This window comes from Indicator indicator, chromosome 16 (genome assembly GCF_027791375.1).
Source record: "Indicator indicator isolate 239-I01 chromosome 16, UM_Iind_1.1, whole genome shotgun sequence".
NCBI classification, from domain to species: Eukaryota; Metazoa; Chordata; class Aves; order Piciformes; family Indicatoridae; genus Indicator; species Indicator indicator.
Genome location: NC_072025.1, coordinates 23,527,848 through 23,545,763, shown reverse-complemented (window position 1 = coordinate 23,545,763; position 17,916 = coordinate 23,527,848). Strand labels below are relative to the sequence as shown.

Sequence of the window (17,916 nt, the reverse complement as noted above, 5' to 3'; positions counted from 1 at the left end):
CCTTTTGTGCTCCTCTGATATGTGTTATTTCCCTACCAGGAGAAATCAGGTCAAGTTTTTCCACTGTTTTGTTTTGGTTTTTTGTTTTTTCTTTTCCTCCTCAGAATAGGCAGCTTTAAATTGATGCCCTAAAATGTGTTGTAACAGATTTTGTATATTTATGCAGGATGAACTTAACACCGGATTTTTTTTTTGCCACTTTGCTATTTATATACATATATATAAAATGTATAATGAAGCTTAACCATACAGCACAAAGATTACAATTGAACAGCACACATTCACCACCAGTGAGGGGGAATAACCCCTTTATACACCCTCTGAAAAATCTGGATAATAATATTAATAATAATTAAAATCCAAAGAAAGTACAGTATATTTAACAAAATAGTAAATATTAAACAGTGAATACTCTACTTAATAAGGACCTCGCCTTTTCTCAAGTCGGCGTCAATCCACAAAAATATACTTTGTAATCTGGTGAACGTACAATATGTCGGTACTTACACCAAAGGTGATAATATATTTAGGATGCTATATACACAAAGAGTTTGGCTCAAATTTAAATTTACATAGAAGTGTTCATGGCTTATTTTTCCCCCAAGGTTCCGCCTGCAAGTTTTTCCTTTTCATCTTCGAAAGCAAAAACTAGAAAGTCAAAATAAGATAAAACTATACTCTACAAAAAAAGCTACAACATACAGCTTTGGCTTATATAAATAATTCATAGCAGAATGTGTTCAAAAGTACTGTATATAACTTTATATATAGTCTTCAATCCATTAGGGTATTGTTTTCTTTAATATAAAATATACATGAGCTAAAATCCGTTTCTATATTTTTCAAAGGTATGAACGTAAAAACAAATTTGTCAAACATATTCCAATTATAACTTAATATATTAATTTTATTTTGTTAATGTTCTATTTTTCTAGGCTAATAGTTTCTGAATATTTCATGCGCGTTCTCTATGTCTCTCTTTCATTAAAAAAAAAAAATCACTTCTTTAACCCAATACACTATTTTTTTTTTTAGCACGTGCAAAACAGGGTTTTTGTTTATTTCTTATAGCATCAGCCCTTCTCCATGCACCCTCTGCGATAGAGACCCATGCCATGTTGGGTATATAAAGGTCGTTTTATGTACAGTATTGCTTTCTTCTTCCTGCTTCTCTACTGCTCTGCTGCTACAAAGCAATTATGTCTTAACTACAAGTAACCATACAGCTTGAATACACACACAGGGACGTTACTACAGGCGAGCCCTCCCGGTTTCGGCAATCTAGTGTGGTAGGGTTATACTGCGGGTAGAAGGTTTCTCTACAAAACAGATTACATCATGAAAACGACGAGTCCAGGTAAGTGCCAGACTAGATCAATGCCTACAGGATTGTTCTCCTACGTTTTACCATGGGACATCTGCAGCTATACAAGAAGTTTGTCGTAAGTGCCTGATGATTTTGTGTATGCTACACACACTAGCACATATATATGCAAGTGAAGATATATATATGCATGTATGTATATACATATAAATATACTTATGTCCTTATTTATAAAGTTAGATATGTCAGGACAGTTCACTTTGAGAACACAGAAGTGAGGCAGCAGTGCTATGTGTTTATGTCACCCATGTGTCCATCCTCATCCGCTTCACCGAGGGACTCTCCCGGTCTTCTGAGTTGGGTGGCCTGCCCAGCACGACAGGGGAATGGAAATCGCTTCGTGGGTCTTCCCGGTCGCTGCCATCATAGGAGCTGCTGGAGCTGCTGAGACTGTCAACAGGAGAGCGACCCAATTCCTGCCGCTGCTGCTGCTGCTGCTGGGGCTGAGGCTGAGGCTGCTGCTGTGGTTGGGGCTGCTGCTGCTGCGGGAACCCAGAGGGAGTTACACGGTCCCGGGGAGGTGAAATTGGTTCAGATTTTATGTTGATGTTTTGGTTGGTGTTAATGGATAAATTTGAACCCTGAGATAGCTGGCTGCCAGTACTGGGAAAAATAAAACCAAAAGGCAGAAATAAGAAAACAGGAAAAAGGAAAAGAAAGTGACAATTCATGTGTTGGGGTGATGGTGGCCATGTGGTTCCGCACCCTCAACATGAGTCTGTGAAGACCGAGCTGAAAAAAGAACTGATTAAAGGTCTGAATGCATCACAGCAGTTACAACCAAACAGAAACAATCTCAATTTCCAAACATTTCAGTACACCACACAGTGACTCCTGTGTAAGAAGCTGGGACAGCAGGGACACAGCTTGTCAGCCTGAGGACTGACCAATCAAAGACATGAAACACAAATGCTTCTCAGCCACCAAGCAAACTAAAAAGACAATGACCACTACAAGAGACATCAGAATGTCTCTGGTGCTAAACGTTCCCCGGAACAGATTATTAGCCTGAAGTAAGAGCAACTCCTGACTGACTGCGGGCTGTGATCATGTCAGAGGTACTTACACGAGAGAGCTGAGGGCAGATGGACCAAGGTGGTGCTGCTGCCAGGCTGACACCTGCCCCAAGGACAGCATGCCTGGGGAGTTAAACCCCTGCAAAGCAGACAGGTCTGCACTAGTCAAGGAGTAATCTAAGGGGGAAAACAAAACAAGAAAGTAGTTTGTAGATGTAGTTATATATATATATATAAATACATGAGGACACCGGCAGTATCACCCTGCACATACACAAATAGAAAGGCTTCTGCCCTAAACGAAAGCCAGTGGCCCAAAGGAGTCCGAACATGGAAACTGGAGTCTGGGAGCAGTCCTCACATGGAGTTTAGCAGGAACACAAGCCTCCAAAGGACAATTTCTTTTGCGTTCTGCTTTCAATGTTTACATGTTGCTGTCTCTCAGAGCTTCTTCTGAACCCACAGGTAGAACATATTTATGCCTTTATATATTTTATATATATATAATTTTTTTTAAAAGCATCTTACTGTAAAGCCCAGTATTTCAATTTTTGAAGATTCTCACCTGTATGGAAATTTTAGAACAAAAAGGGAAGAATTCATACAGGTCAGTAGGAAGGCATAGTGCCTCTTGCACTGAATTTACTAAGGCTGGTGCTGATGGTTTAGTGGTGGCCTGGCAGTGCTGGGTTAATGGCTGGACACCATCTTAAAGGTCTTGTTTGTCCTCCCTGGACCCACAATGGTTTTGCTCATTACTTGGTCTGATTAAACTCATTTCTCCATCTAACAAATATCCTTAGACATTTTGATTATTTGAAATACACATGGGTAATAAAATCTCTCACCAATCAGCAGTGACTGGCTGCTAGTTTTGGCGAGGCTGCAGTGCTGAGACACTTCTCACTTCGCTCACAGGGGTGAAGTTATTTTCACTTTAGCACTCACTCTTTTCTTTCACATTTTAAAACAAAGCCAAACACTTCTCTGCTTTTAATTATTTTGTAATACAGCTTCCTTAAAATAGTTTCTAGTCTCTTGAGAATGTGACAAATTGCCAGAGGATGAACCAGAAATTCTGCTTAAAATTTATTTGGAGTTTTAGTTATTTTTAGCATTGTCCAAAAATAAAAACACCCTTACGATTTATATGGGATTATATGTACCACTGCACAACTATCATCCCTCCTGATAACCCTCTATCTGCCAGCAGTACATGCAGGACACCTACGTAAGTGACTAGATGCAAGATGGACAAGTGGTGCAGACAGAAGAGAGTCTTCTGTATGATAGGAAAAAAAAAAAATCACTGCTGTAGTGACCTTTGAACTTTGTGCCTTTGCTAAATAAGGGACTGAAAGCAAATAATGTAATTTCTGGCTAGACAAGCTTTGCTCAAATGTAAGTCAGTATTATTTTCTAGTGATGCCTGGACTGCTTCAGAATAACTGACTTCATTCTGGCCCTTCCTCCAGTGATCTGCAGGGAGAACACTTTTCCAGCAAAACTAATCATATAAAATGGTTTATTTGTGCAAAACTGACACCCAGTGCTTTAAGGACCTAAGTGCTGAATCTGTTCCCCTTTAGCCCTGAAAAAACCCCCCAAGCCCTTATCAATCCAAAGAAACAGTTGAAATATCTGAATTTTATCTTAGTTCTTGAACTGCAAAACTGAAATTGCCACAAGTGGTGATTACTCTGAGAATACCCAGTTGACAATTTGGTTTCAACATCAAATTTCTTTTTGCAAATCCTCTAAAAAGCTCAATCTAATAGAAATAATTTTAAAGTGTCTGAAGAACACTAAAAGGCTAAAAGCTTTTCACAGCTAATTGCATTATCAAGGAAATGGACTGGTGTTTAAAACCATATCCCAGCGCTAACAGCACTTTGTTGTGTAGAACACCAGTTTCAGTTGTCTGTTGCTTCCCGAGATGCAGGCTACAGCCCCTCTCACAGCTTGTTGATGTTTTAGCCATCAGTTTAGGGGCAATTCTGGATGAGGAACATACACAACACTGCCTCCTGAAATGTCAGACTGCATGAGAGAATGAAGAGACCAGTGAGGTGACAGGTAAAACAATGTGGACCTTCTGAGCAGAGACTAGCACTATTTGTTTACTTTAAGCAGCCACTAAATGCAAACCAATGTATGAACAATCTCTGTGGCAAGTATCAAGCCAAGATCTGTGTGTCCAGCAAATTCATACCTGAGCTTGTAATTCTAAACCAGTCACACCAAGCACAATCCTTCACTCTGCTCATTGCAGTGTTACTGCCACCCCATCTTCTCCTCTATTTCTTTAGACTTTAACCCCCCCAGGGTAGGAATAATCTAGCCGGGTACTGCCACAGTACAAATATTTACTGTTACTGATGACTAAACCTTCCCTCCCAACACAAACCTCCTACATGCCAGCACCTGCCCCAGAACTGACACAGAGAGGCTGAAGGGTAGAAAATGTCAGTTAACAAGCACATCAGCACAGGAAGACGGTTACAAGTCTAAACTACAAACTGCAGTGAAGCCTTGAAAAGCTATTAAAAAAAAAAAAGAGGCAATGTGTAAAATCCCATCTTTTTTGGGGAGGAATTATGATGACTCTATGGCTGCTGTATCTATCCCCTTTACCAACACTTCTGATGGTGCAGCAGATAAGGTTACAAAACCTCTCTCACTCAGCTTTGGCCATTTCCTACAAAGCTTGACGGTTTGGGGTTTTTTTATTTTCTCGATTTGTCCTGACCTTTGCAAAAGAGTAAGAGCATCAGTTCACCGATAACGGACTGGCTCAGCAGTTTCTGCCCCTTGTTACATGTATTATCAGAGGTGCCACCAGCTCTGCCGCTGGCCTCAGCTTTGGGCAGCAGCAGATACATTTTGAAGCCAGATGAAACATGCTCTGTCTGATATGGGGCAGCTCTTGATCCACTTTTAGAGAAGTCACTCCTGCAGCACGTGTGCATCCTCATTCCCTCCTTCCCTACCAAAACCTTGCCACACAACACAGTGGCTCCTTAAGAAGCAATTTGTTCCTTTGCAGAAGGCCCTCCACTGCCTTCTGGGTTCCTGAGCATCTTGTACCTGCCAGCTACTTGTGTATAGCCAGCAGAGATGACACAGCTCAAGGGAAGAGATGCTACCAGGGAGTCTCCTCTGCTGGAGGCCAGGATCTTTGATTCACAGAAAGAAGAGCATAATACTCTCAGGCCTTCCTGTCTAGCCAGAGCTGATGAGCTACAAACAGAAGCTCTCTAGAGTAGTTCTGTCCTGAGAGCTATTGTTGGAGAAGAGAGAAACAAGATATTTTTTAGTAGCTTTTTTTTTTTTTTTTTTTTACTTTTTTCAAAACATGTGAAAGCCTACCAAAATAAGACTTACATGACCATCCCAGTGGTCTCCAAGTCAGAAATCCCTTTCTGAACAAATTAAGGCACTTACACTTGAATGGCTTCACCGTACTTCACCTAAAACCAACAGTGAACTGGGGAACAATTCCCTTCCCTTTCCTTTTCAGGTGTACACAACTGCTGCTCTCACTCTGGCACACAGCATTTACTGACATTCATCTGCTGTGTAGCTCATCTGCAGGTGCATTTGAAAATTAAACTGTGCATCACAGAGCAGTGGTAATCAACCTGAGGCCATCATGACTGCAGCCTTTCAAGGAAATGATTACAATTCCTTGACTAATTACATACAGGGTCTGTAAGAAATAAATCACCTTGAGATTGAAGTCAAAACTATCTCTACTGCTAGGGAGACAAAGCAGGAGGCACCACATCATGAATTACTTTCCAAACCAGTAAACTAATTAGCACATATCACCAAATCCCTTGCATCACACCCACCTTGGATAAAAAGTAGCTTTAAGTCCTTCAGAACAAAGAGACTCACACTGGTGTCATGCTGACAACACCTTCCTCCTGGGAGGCCCCACCTTGCTCTTGATAAAACTGCTAAATAAAAGGCTCTCTTAAGGCAAATGGAAAGCCCCAGTAGAAGCTGATTCATTCCCTCCAGCTTGACACTGCGCAGAGCAGAAGGGAAGGGACAGCGTGCTCTGAACTGCTACTTAAACATGAGGCACTTCAGTTCTCCAATGCACAGTGTGAACACTACTGCTGTAAGCAGTGTGCTTCGTTGTCTCTCTCTGTATTCAGCTGTGTGCAACCTGGCTGACTGAAAGCTTCTTCCTGGCTCTAAGTCTCAACACTGACACATCTCCAAGCTAAGGGTTCATTTCTCATGAATAAGAGCCTTCATGTGAACTGAAGAGCGGAAAAAAAGTCAAGTGTCAGAGAAATGCAAATTTTCTGGGCTTATGAATCACAAAAGCCTTGTACACATCTGACACACCAAGACACTTACCCCAGACAATGCTTACCAGTGTTGTATGCAGTAGGCATGGCCGAATACACCAGTCCCTGAGGAGGCAAGCTGGGAGTTGTCACCGACACCACAGGGGTAGCAAGAGGCTGTGTAGACTGAGAACTACTTATCCTTTGGGTGTTCTATGAATGATTAAAAATAACAACACGTCTTGCGATATCAGTGAGAACCACAGCAAATCAAGCGCTAATACAAAAATAGTGTTCAATTAAAATGCATTTTTTATTAACAAACATATCCTTTTTCTCAGGATAGATTTTCCACACAAGCCAAAACATTTCAAGAGAACCAAAATGATCTTGGCAAACTGAAATGAAAATGAAAAATTAAGACTCCCTGGTCTGCTTCCCATGCATGCAGATTTCAATAGTGTTAGAGTTGTGGGGCATAAAAGCAAATGCAATTCCTTAGGGATATGCATAACAATTCTATGAAGTTCTAAAGTGTTTTGAGAGTTTTCAGCCTTATTTTTCTAAGATGTTTTAGTGCAGATGGTGAGCTGCAGTTCCACCAGAAGAGAGTCTCCCACTTCCAGATGTTTAGCCAATTTTCAGCATTTTAGCTGCCAGTTTTGACACTGTGCTGACTATACCTGTCCTGAAAGGAACACAGAGATCTTCTAAATTTGTGTTTGTAAGATTTCAGTGATAAAATAATCTCACCATTCCCAAGGTTCCTGAGAAACTGAGAGAGTACTTGTTATAATGCAGCTATGTTTCCAAGAAATGACATTTGAGTTCACATGGAGCAACTGTGCTTTCTTACAGAAAAAAACAGCTAAACTAGACGGCCTCAGATCAGCTAACTATAGGCACAACGTGGCTGTTTAATGTCTGTCTTTCCCATATACTGGGATGAACATCTGCAGCAAACATATCACTCAAATGAAGATCTTCAACCAAATTTGCTGTCTAGAAAACTTGTGTTAAACACAGTGGTGAACACCAGCAGACAGCGAAGCTGCTCTGTCACAGAATCTACTACTCTTCGTGGAGACAACTTTAAAGTCTTTCTTCAAAGCACCATCTTACCAACGTAGGTAGTACTGTCAAGATCAGGAAACGCTACATTTTTGTAATTTTCAAGCAACAGATACTTAGTTTTACCTACAGAAGTCTTGGAAGTACTAGAAGTCTCTACACCCTATATTTCTGCATCCTTACAGAACCATTACTGATTTCAAGCTGCTGAAAATGTTTTTATAGCAAGGCCCTCCCCAGCTCTAAAAAACATTTGCTACAGAAGTAGCATTTTTCCATCTCTCTGGTAGAATTCAATTTCATAGCTTTACAGGATTGAAGCTACTACTACTTTTTCCTTATTTTGGCCAGGTATACAGCATTTCAGTATCTGCAGCACTCAGTTTTGAACTTCACTCTGATCTTGAGAGAGAAGTATTAAAAAATGCATGACTCCCTTCATAATAATGGAATGAGCAGGTACAGAAACAGGGCTGTATTCAATTTTAAGCTAAAACTCATGAGCATAAATTGAGGGTTATCAATTCTGGGCTTATATCTTTCTGTTTTAAAGAAAAAAATATACTACAGCTACCGTATTAAAAATCAGCACAGCCTGCCATTGGCTACCAGAATTTTGTCTGGCTGCTGTTGAAAGCCCACCTTAGAGCCTCACAGAGATCCAGAGTCTCTTTGGCATGCACTCACTCTACTTCAGCTCTAGGTCACAGAGAACGTCCCACTGATTTTCTGAGTAATTTACCCCTTTAAATCACTTAGGTACTTCTGAAAATCTCCACTAGACCAAATTTATCTGGCACAAAGATATGTTATTAGCGCAGATATTTGTGTCTGTCAGGAATTGACGTTTTTCCAAAGCTTTTTTGGATGGCAGCCTATAAAGTTGGGATTGCTGTATAATGGAAAAGTTAAGGAGGAGTATACTGGGAAACAATCCAGACCAAAGGATTTCCTCATGGGGATTTTTTTTTTTTTGAGTGGCTAATAAAGTGGTTTTCTGAGGTAGTTTATTTCTGAATATAATTCCTGAACACTCAGACAATACAAAGACACAAAGAAACATTTAGATGTGTCTGATATTTGTTGTACTCTGGGATTCAGCCAAAAAATCCAAAACAAATTTCAGGACTTTTTAACTTTTTTTTTTTAAAAAAAAAAAAAAACAAAACTGGTGGAAACGAGAGCAGGAGCAGTAACAGGAAGGATTCAATATCTTTATTTCTCACTATGCTATCATTCGTCTCTGGTTTCACATCCAGTGCTCACAGACATGGTCTGAAACTGCTTTCTAGCAGTGGAATTAGCACAGCAAGAGCCGTGAGGTGTAGTTGCTATTTGTTCAGCAGGTCTGAGTCAGGCACTAAGGCATCTCCCTTGTGCGAGCTCCTCCCCAGAAGGAGCGCAGTTCTGAACTCCACTAGAGGGCCCACGCTTCACGCTCTATCCATGGCCCAACTCGCCGCCACCAAGTCGCACTGCTCCGCACTGCCAGGGAGGAATATCTTAATTCAAGAGCTTTTGCTTTAATACCAATTGCAGTGATATTTTGATATTACGTGTTTTTACATGGAACGAGGGCTCTGTGTCTTGTACTGGAACCAGACACTCCTCCATAAAGGTGAGAAGAACATGCATGAAGGCTGTTTACCTGTTCAGTTACCAAGTCATTCCAATAAACGTTAAGAACTTCAATACTGACTTTCAAAAATCATTTCCTCTTACTTTTGTAAGTCTACTGCTGCTATTTAAGGTAAAAAAAAAAAAAAATCAACCAACAGCATGCAGTCATCAAGAAATGTATCTAAATCACTACATTTTCCATGCTTTCATGCAATTAGAGCCTCATTAGCAACAGGTCCATGTTCAAAACAAATCAAGGTATGTAAGGCAGAATTCTTTGTGTATCTTTACAATCATACTCTGATGCAGCATCTTCTATGGAGTTTATGCTACAGCAAAATTTGCAAATTGCTCGAAAAATAAGTTCATAATTATGTCAGCTTTATGTTATTTTCCAGACAGAATGCCAAATGTTAAAACCTTTGGAAAAAAAAAATAGAAAAAACACAAATCCCAAGAGTTTCCTTTCAAAAGCAGAATATCTTTCCACTGGAAAAAAAGGCAGAATTATTCACTTGCAATTCTCTATTCCTTTTGGTAAACAGGGAACACCCCTATGGTTTGATAATCTCACGCAGAATGAAATAATTCTAAACCTCAGAAAGGTGACCTCACCAGCAATGATGTAATCTCCTTGAAAACAAGAGAAGTAATAGAGAGCTGGTGTTACCATCTGAAGAACTTCACAAGTGAAGCCACATTCTAAAAATAATTTAGGGGATGATAAGCAGTTATTTATAGCTTACATAAAAGATAGTAAATATCCTACACACATGGACAGTTACTCTGTAAGGCTCTCTTCCAATGTTCCCTCCAAGAAAAACAAATATTTTCAGGAAACAAAAAATAAATTAGGTTTACAAATGGAAAGTGCTACACGTAGCATGTGTTTTTAACTTGAATTGCTCAGGTTTTGAGTTTGATAAAACAAATGTATTTTTTCTCTGCTACCAAGGGAACACTGGAATTACTTAAAATATGTAATGAAACTACAGTTAAAAGCTGTAGCAAATGACATTTTCAGCATCTTGCTCTCTCTGATCAAACAGGAGCCCAAACTCACCAACTCCAATTCATCCTCCTCCGACTGTACTCAGCAAATAAGAGGGATAACAGAGTTACTAAAAATAGCATTGCTTTCAAAAATGAAAGAAACAGTCATGTTTCTGCTTCAGAATTTTTACGTATTTTAATTATTAATTTGAATTTCCCCCTGATTCTGTGAATACCACTACTAGGAAGTATGATACCGTATGTAATTCGTGGCTATTAAAAAACGCTGTATTGAAGGAACACAGGCTCTGGTGAAATCAGTGCAGAAAGAACTTAGTTTTCAAGGACACAGCTACACTTTGCCAACACATGTAGAAGAACACAGCAGTTTCTGGCTGGCTGATCCAATAAACATTCATCTCAAATTATTTTTTCACATACAAACATAATACCATCCCAGCATCCCTACTCTGAAATCTCTTCCTAATTTCCTCAAAATCACAGACAAAACCTAAGCTGAATGTGATAGATTTGCTAACACAAAGCATAGGCACTGTTCACCACTAACATTAGAGCAACTGCTTTAGGAAGACCCTCTTGTAAGTGATTTTCAAGTGTATTTTTCACTTCATCAGTGTGTTTCCGGTATGTTCTACACTTCAGTATTCCTAGAAAAAACAAGAAGCCCCAGAATCATTACTGAGGATAATTACAGCTTTTGTTACTTAGATTAACTTTGTATTATTCACTGTGAACACCAATAACAAATGTAAGCACTTGAGGTATCTTAAAAACAAGTCAGAATTACACAGCAAGTACTCGTACTGTTTGTATCCTGCCCCTCTTGGTTACAGGGCATTCTTCCACACAGAGAACACAAAAAAATGTACACATGGGTGTTTAAAATTTCTACATGACAGTGAGAGACTAAGACCAAAGAATCTGGCCAACCAAATTAAAGGAAAACCAGAGTAACTCTTCCTGAAAGACCTGTTCTGGTCTCAGTGCTGTGGTTGCCTCACGCCTGACATGAAACTGGTATGCTATTCTGAATCTAGGCTGAACAAACACTTTTACCAACATGCCAAACTGCACAGTAGTCTTGCAAAGTACACAAACAGGTACTGAACCTGATCTTCATTACTCTTTCATGCCTTCATTGAAGACAAGACATCCATCATAGGCCACACAAGGTTGCATTCCAGCACACCACATCAAACAAGCTTTTCTTTCAGACCATCGTTGCCACTGAAGCTACATTTTATACCCCACAATCACTACGACCCCGGAAAAACAGGTACAAGGTGTGCCTTTGGGCATGTTAATACAGTTCATATCACCAGTAAGAGCAGCCATTCCACACATAGAATTAACCCTTCGTAAAACCCACATCCTCCAAACCAAGAAAATTCTTGGTACCAAGTCAGTGAGATATCAAATCAAAACAATGGAATCCCAGTCAATCTCTAGGATTGCACTCCACCTGCATTTAGGGCAGGCTGCTCTACTATACTGCTAAAAACCCCCCCAACGTCTTACAAATTTAACTTCTCCCAAGGTAACAACTTCTAACTGAGATCTTCCTTTGTGACACTTCAGAATGCAAATACCTTTCTATTACTGTAACGTGTGGTAAGAAGATAAGGTAGTTTTGCCCTGTGTATATGGCCAGAACACTTCAATTTTACAAAGCAAATCATACAACTCATGTTTGAACTTACCAGTGGTGGCATCATACCCTTGCTGGAGGGTGGGATGACAACACGGAGGTCAGGTTTGCGACTGTTCATTCCGATACTACCTCCTCCAGGTGGAGGTGGAGACTTTGTAGGCATGACTTTGCCTAAGCCATTCCCACCACCAGTAGTTCCAAGTAGACTTGGTGAAGCTCGAGAATTTACAAAGCCATTTCCTGAAAGAGGAAGCATAAATGTACCATTAAGACTAAAGCAGCAACATAGATTTTGGTGCACATGTACCAATAATGAAATCTTCCTTTTGTAAAACTTCCAACAACAAACTTCTCACAGGAGGTGCAGTATTGAGTAATCGAGCAAACAAAAACCACTCTCACCAGAAGATCAATATGTAAAAGTAGTTTCATCTCAAGGACACACTGGGGTAGCTTAAACACTGAGAAGAGCATATTGCCAAAGAACTGTTTCTAATAACATCTGTTGGTTTTTTTTTTTTTTTTTATTTTGCCCTTTGAAGTTTCTCCAGGCTGAGCTTGCAAAAAGGCAGGAGCTTTTGCACAACCCCACTTCATCCCCACCCCCACATAACATGAATTACACCAAATTGTTGCCTGTGAGAATAAAAATCAGCTCTTAAAGTCTCTATTTCTAAAATGTATTCTTCAAATATCTTCAAGATCTGCAGGACTCCGGTATCTATTCTCCAGTAAAATTAAAAAATATATATTGATTGGTTATTTTATTTGGCAACAGTGAGGAGAACAAACCCTTTCCCTGTAAATTCATTCCAGGGTCTGAACAGAGATATATATGTGTGATTTATGCTCATCAATTTATTTTACACAGGCCCTCCTCTACATTACTCCTAATACTCATTCTAAGTAGAATTAGACTGGTCAAAGCCTACAGGACCTGGCTTCAACACTGAAATCTCCAAAAGCTGAATACCCTCAAGATACAGGTCTTAGCTTACATGCAAAAAAAAAAAAAAAAAAAAAAAAGAGACAGACAGTGCCTGGGATTCTATTTTCCCATACTGAGAACAGCACTAATCATGTAAATCAAAATATATTTCTCAGAAAAACATTAAAGCCACATTCCAGTTACTTTATCCTATTTATAACGACAATTCCCAAAATACAAAACACACCTTATTCAGCTGCAAATGAAAAAAAAAGTTAAGCGTGCAGAATGTTGCAACAGGGAAGCCTATAGTCAAACTACTGTAGTTGTGTATATGTGTATAAACAAATACAATTCATAGTAAGATTGTTTATACTAACATTGCAGTTCTGAAAGCAGCCTTTATATAGTCACAATTCAGGGAGAAGTCTGCTACACAAAGTTGTCTGTGTGGGAAATTCTCTCCTAATAGCCTGTAGCTATACTGGCAGGAATTTTGTATTATTCTAATTTGAATAGGCCCCTATGCCCAATCCAATTTTATCGCATTAAGTATATATTAATCTAAAAGCAATTAAAATAAGAAAGTTGTCAGCGTCACATTCCATCTCTTTTGGCAGAATTTGTACGCCTTTATAAGCTTACCAAGAATGAGTGGCAACATGGCTCAGTAACAGCACCACACTCATGAAGGTGACTGGTACTGCATAGAGTCTGTGTTAGGAACTCAGGTGTGAATCCACCAGGATTCTCATGAGGGAGTCTCCTCCATGACTACTGATCATAGTTACACAGTGGAAGAAGTACCAAATGTAGTCCTCACCTTTTCCCTGTTCACTACAAATGGGACCCTGCATATAAGTTTACGAATTTAGAAATGGAAAAAGCAAAGATTAATAGAAGAATAAAAACAAAGCTCTTGTGCTGGTCTGAAGATAGGCAGCTTTATAAAGGTCTTTTGGGCACAAAGTTGTTGCTAAATATTTTTAAAGAAAATTTAAGTAGGTAGAATTTACTGGAATTTGCAGCCACAGTATTCTTGTTCACATATGGATGAGCAGTAAATTCATAACTGTAAACCCAGGATTTCACATTCTGGATTTACTTTCTTCATGGATTTCCTGCAGTGCCCAAAGCCTGGCCATACATGAATGATCTGATAGGTCCCTTGAGTTTCCAAGGTTAAAGAGCAAGGAGGAGTCATGTAAATTTAGTGATTTCTTGAAGCATTTGCAGGAGAGGTCTGGGCATACATTCTTTGAGAATTATACTCTTCAATCTCAGAAGTTATGGGGGAAAGAAGAAACACAGCAGAACAAAGAAAAAGCTTATTATGTCAGTATTCTTCCTTCTGTACTAGAAAAGCACAGCAAAAATTCTTTTTGTGATTAAAGCACGTACGTTACTCAGCAGAAAACAGCAGAGTTTATTGGGATGCTTCTAGGCTAGTGATAAAATTTAGTTAAGGTAGCTGAAAAGTTGGACTGGAGCTGAGAATACATACTAAAGGGTAAATATACTCTTGACTACTAGAAGAAAACTAGTCACAGCTAGGTCACACAGGAAAAACAACCATGAAGAGAAATTAAGTTCTGTGCTAGCCCTGAGAGTCCTGAAACTGTGAGATGAAAACTATCAAAGCATGGCTTTGTTAAGTACAGTTATGCATCAATACCTACCCACTGTAAATGAGTGTAAACATAAGTTACAGATAGCCTACAAAGCATCAGACAGCAAGAGAAATCTTGCACAATAGACATGGCGAAAATTAAGTAGATTTGGAAACAAACGTGACGGAGGAAAGATTTAGAAAATAGCATCATTTTTCACCAAATTACGTCTGACAAATTGCTACATTACCATCCACTTTCAGCTAAAATGCCAGAACATTTAAATTATTAAAAAAAGTAAAGTCTGGGCTTTAATCTAGTAATAAACAGCATTTTTTTACTCACTGGGCTGTCAGTGTTAGCTTTCATATGCCAAAGCTGCAGTGTGTTCTGAGTTGAATTGAAACTCCAGAATAATAACACTCTGTATAAACAATGGAGTTCTGTACAGCATTTTATTCTATCCTATGATACCATTTCCTGTCCTCTGTTTTCAAGTATTTCAGTAGCTTGTGTGTTAAACCTGGACAGTGTCTTTTTTCCACACCCAATACAGTCATTTCCTGCAGCCCTTATTACAAGACTGTGCCAGTCCTTCAGCAACATTTCGTGCTTTTAGTGGCACTGTCAAAAACAACAAACTCCTTGCCATTGCCTTCTCTGAGCAATGTCATTCAGCAGCAGGGTACAGGCAAAACATTTGTTCTGACAAAAGGCTCATTTCTTTAAAAGAGTGTTCAGAAAAAACATATTAAGACTGGGAAAAACAAAAAATGTTTCATGCAATACTCTAGGTATTAATCCAATTGTAGCCCTTTGTTATAAATAGCAAGCACTGAACATTTAGCAAACACTGGAGTATTTCTATTGATTATTTGAAGACTCATGCTAGGGCTGCAATAAGGCTGTAGAATACTCATTTTTAATGTGAAACTCAAAGCCTTTTTTCCTGCTAATAATCTAATAAGAAAATTGAATTACAAGTTAAGAGTGAAAGGATAACTAAAAGCATGGTATTTCTTAGAGTAAGGTCAGGAGCCAGAAAAAGATAATGATTACCGGATGATGCAACTACATGGCCCTTTGCAAAACTGAGGTTTTAATAACCACATAAAATCTACTTACTATTTTGTATGATACAAAAATTGTATCTACCCCACCCTCTAGAGATCTTCCCCAAAGACAATTATGGTTAAAAACCACCATCAGACTGAAAAATGGAAACAGAACATCAAATCCTACATAGGTGTGAATGAAGACCACTGGGTTTACTTCCACCTGAGGAGTTTGATATAACTCTTAATTCTTTAAAGCAGTCCAAAAAAACATGCTGGAAACACATCTTTAGAATACAGAGACCAATGAAAGGACAATCATCTTCCAACTATATGAATCACAATTCAATTAGATTTTATCATAACAAACACTTCCAATGTACATTAGCCTACTTCTTGTTTAGTCAGAAAATGTTTGGTTCTGAAGGAAAATCTTTTCTGAAGCTAAATATTAAAACCCACCCATTTTAACCACTGTATATTCTGCCTTCAGAAACCTAATATGGCTTAATGTCATTTATTGTCCTGCAGCTCAAGATGTAGCATTCAATTACATGAGCCAGACTCATATTTCACTGTATAAATCACACCAGCTGAAACAATGAACACACATGGCTGGAAAGTACTCCATGTACTTCATACTACTCAAAGAATAAATTACAGTCATTGATGCCATTAACCTTTTTTTTTTGTGGTTCACCTTTGGAGAAAATGAACAGTTAAACTCAGTTTTGGAAAATGTGGGCAAGCAGCTAAGCAATATAAGATTAAGCGTAACAACAGTTGTAAATAAATATTTACACCTCGGATGACACCATACAACCTGACAAATGTCATTAATTAGAAGTAAACTGAAAATGATATTTGCAGTAAGCCATCAAATCACTACCCAACTAGAGGATCAGATAAAAATCTACTGAAGAAAAATATTTACATGTAGGCCCCTAAGGCAGGGGATAGCACATTGCACGTAAATCCAATAGTAGCATGTTCTTTGTGCATTAGTTGCTGAATTTGTTTGCCCCCCTTTTTTTTTTTTGTGTGACAGCTTTAAGTAGAAATTCAAACAGAAAAGCAAAACAAAGCAAAAAATAAACGAGCACATGCTCTTCATACCATTTTCAGTTCTGTACAGGAATCACTGCTGATTCTACCCTAATTTCAAAAAGCCTCTGCTAGCTTTGGAAAGGCTTCACCAGAAAATCTCAAAGAAGCTGAAATAAATTTATTTATGCTGACCTTTACAAATCAATACTTCAGATAATACTAGGATTAAATTAAATGACAGTAATAGAAGATACTGAAAATCATCTATCATGTAAGATGTGTACCTTCTAAGGCAGAACTTGAGATATTAAAACATGACATGACTAAGTGTCAAGGGAATGCTTACAAATGTTACAAAACTAAAAAAACCTCTCATTTCCCCAGTTGCTGGGGAAAAAAAATGCCTCAAGCTACATAAAAGAAAATTTTCAAGGTTGTTTAGAATTTAAATGGACTTTTTTCAAGACAAGGGTTATTATTCAGAATGCAGCAGCAACCCCCCCAAAAAGCACACCGCTTTTGTATCTAAATGTTATCACTTCATGTGAAACATCAGCAGTGGCAACTGGATGCCTTTTAGGTCTTTTGTGAACAGTTTACAATTAAATCAGAATTCTACTTTCTGACCTTGTTGATGGCTCTGTATAGATGCAGAGAAAATGTAAAGCATGATGACAAAAGCAGTATGTTTAGGGTATCTGAGCATGTGTGGCAGTGTAGCCTGGGCAAGGTGACAGAATCAACCAGGTTGGAAGAGACATCCAAGATCATCCAGTCCAACCGATCACTAAGAACACATGTGATCACCGATCACAAATGTTGAGACTTCACATACACTTAAATTCAGCTGAGAGACTAATGATTTGTTGCATGTGACAACTTCTAACCAGAATTGCTTTGCACCTCTTAATCAGATAATGAACACATAAAAATATATGAAACATGAGCTGAAAGGTGAGGATATTTCAGGAGCTGAACTGACCACATATGGATGGCTGGTTTCCAAGAAGAGATTGCTACAACCTAAAAAACCCAACAAATTCAAATACTTTCTTCTACAAACATATTTTTCATGCCAATAGTTTCCTGTGAGCTCATCTAATCATAGAATGATGGATTGGTCAAACTTGGTTACATGCTGACAGTGACTAGCAAAGGAAAAGGGTTCACTTGCACCCCATGAAACAGCTGGTTTGCAGACAACTTCCAGTACTCT

General features: G+C 38.8%; 1 protein-coding gene across 1 annotated transcript in view; it reads right to left on the bottom strand.

Annotated features, from left to right (window-relative positions):
- Positions 1-931: 931 nt before the first annotated feature.
- Positions 932-17,916, bottom strand: part of MEF2A (myocyte enhancer factor 2A) — an 87,566-nt gene continuing 70,581 nt past the window's right edge. The window contains exons 8-11 of the mRNA XM_054387881.1: positions 12,110-12,300; positions 6,791-6,917; positions 2,451-2,577; positions 932-1,987 (exon numbers count right to left, since the gene is read on the bottom strand). Of these exons, the coding sequence (XP_054243856.1) occupies positions 1,621-1,987; positions 2,451-2,577; positions 6,791-6,917; positions 12,110-12,300 (812 nt within the window). The 3' untranslated portion in view covers positions 932-1,620. The remainder of the gene's footprint in view (positions 1,988-2,450; positions 2,578-6,790; positions 6,918-12,109; positions 12,301-17,916) is intronic.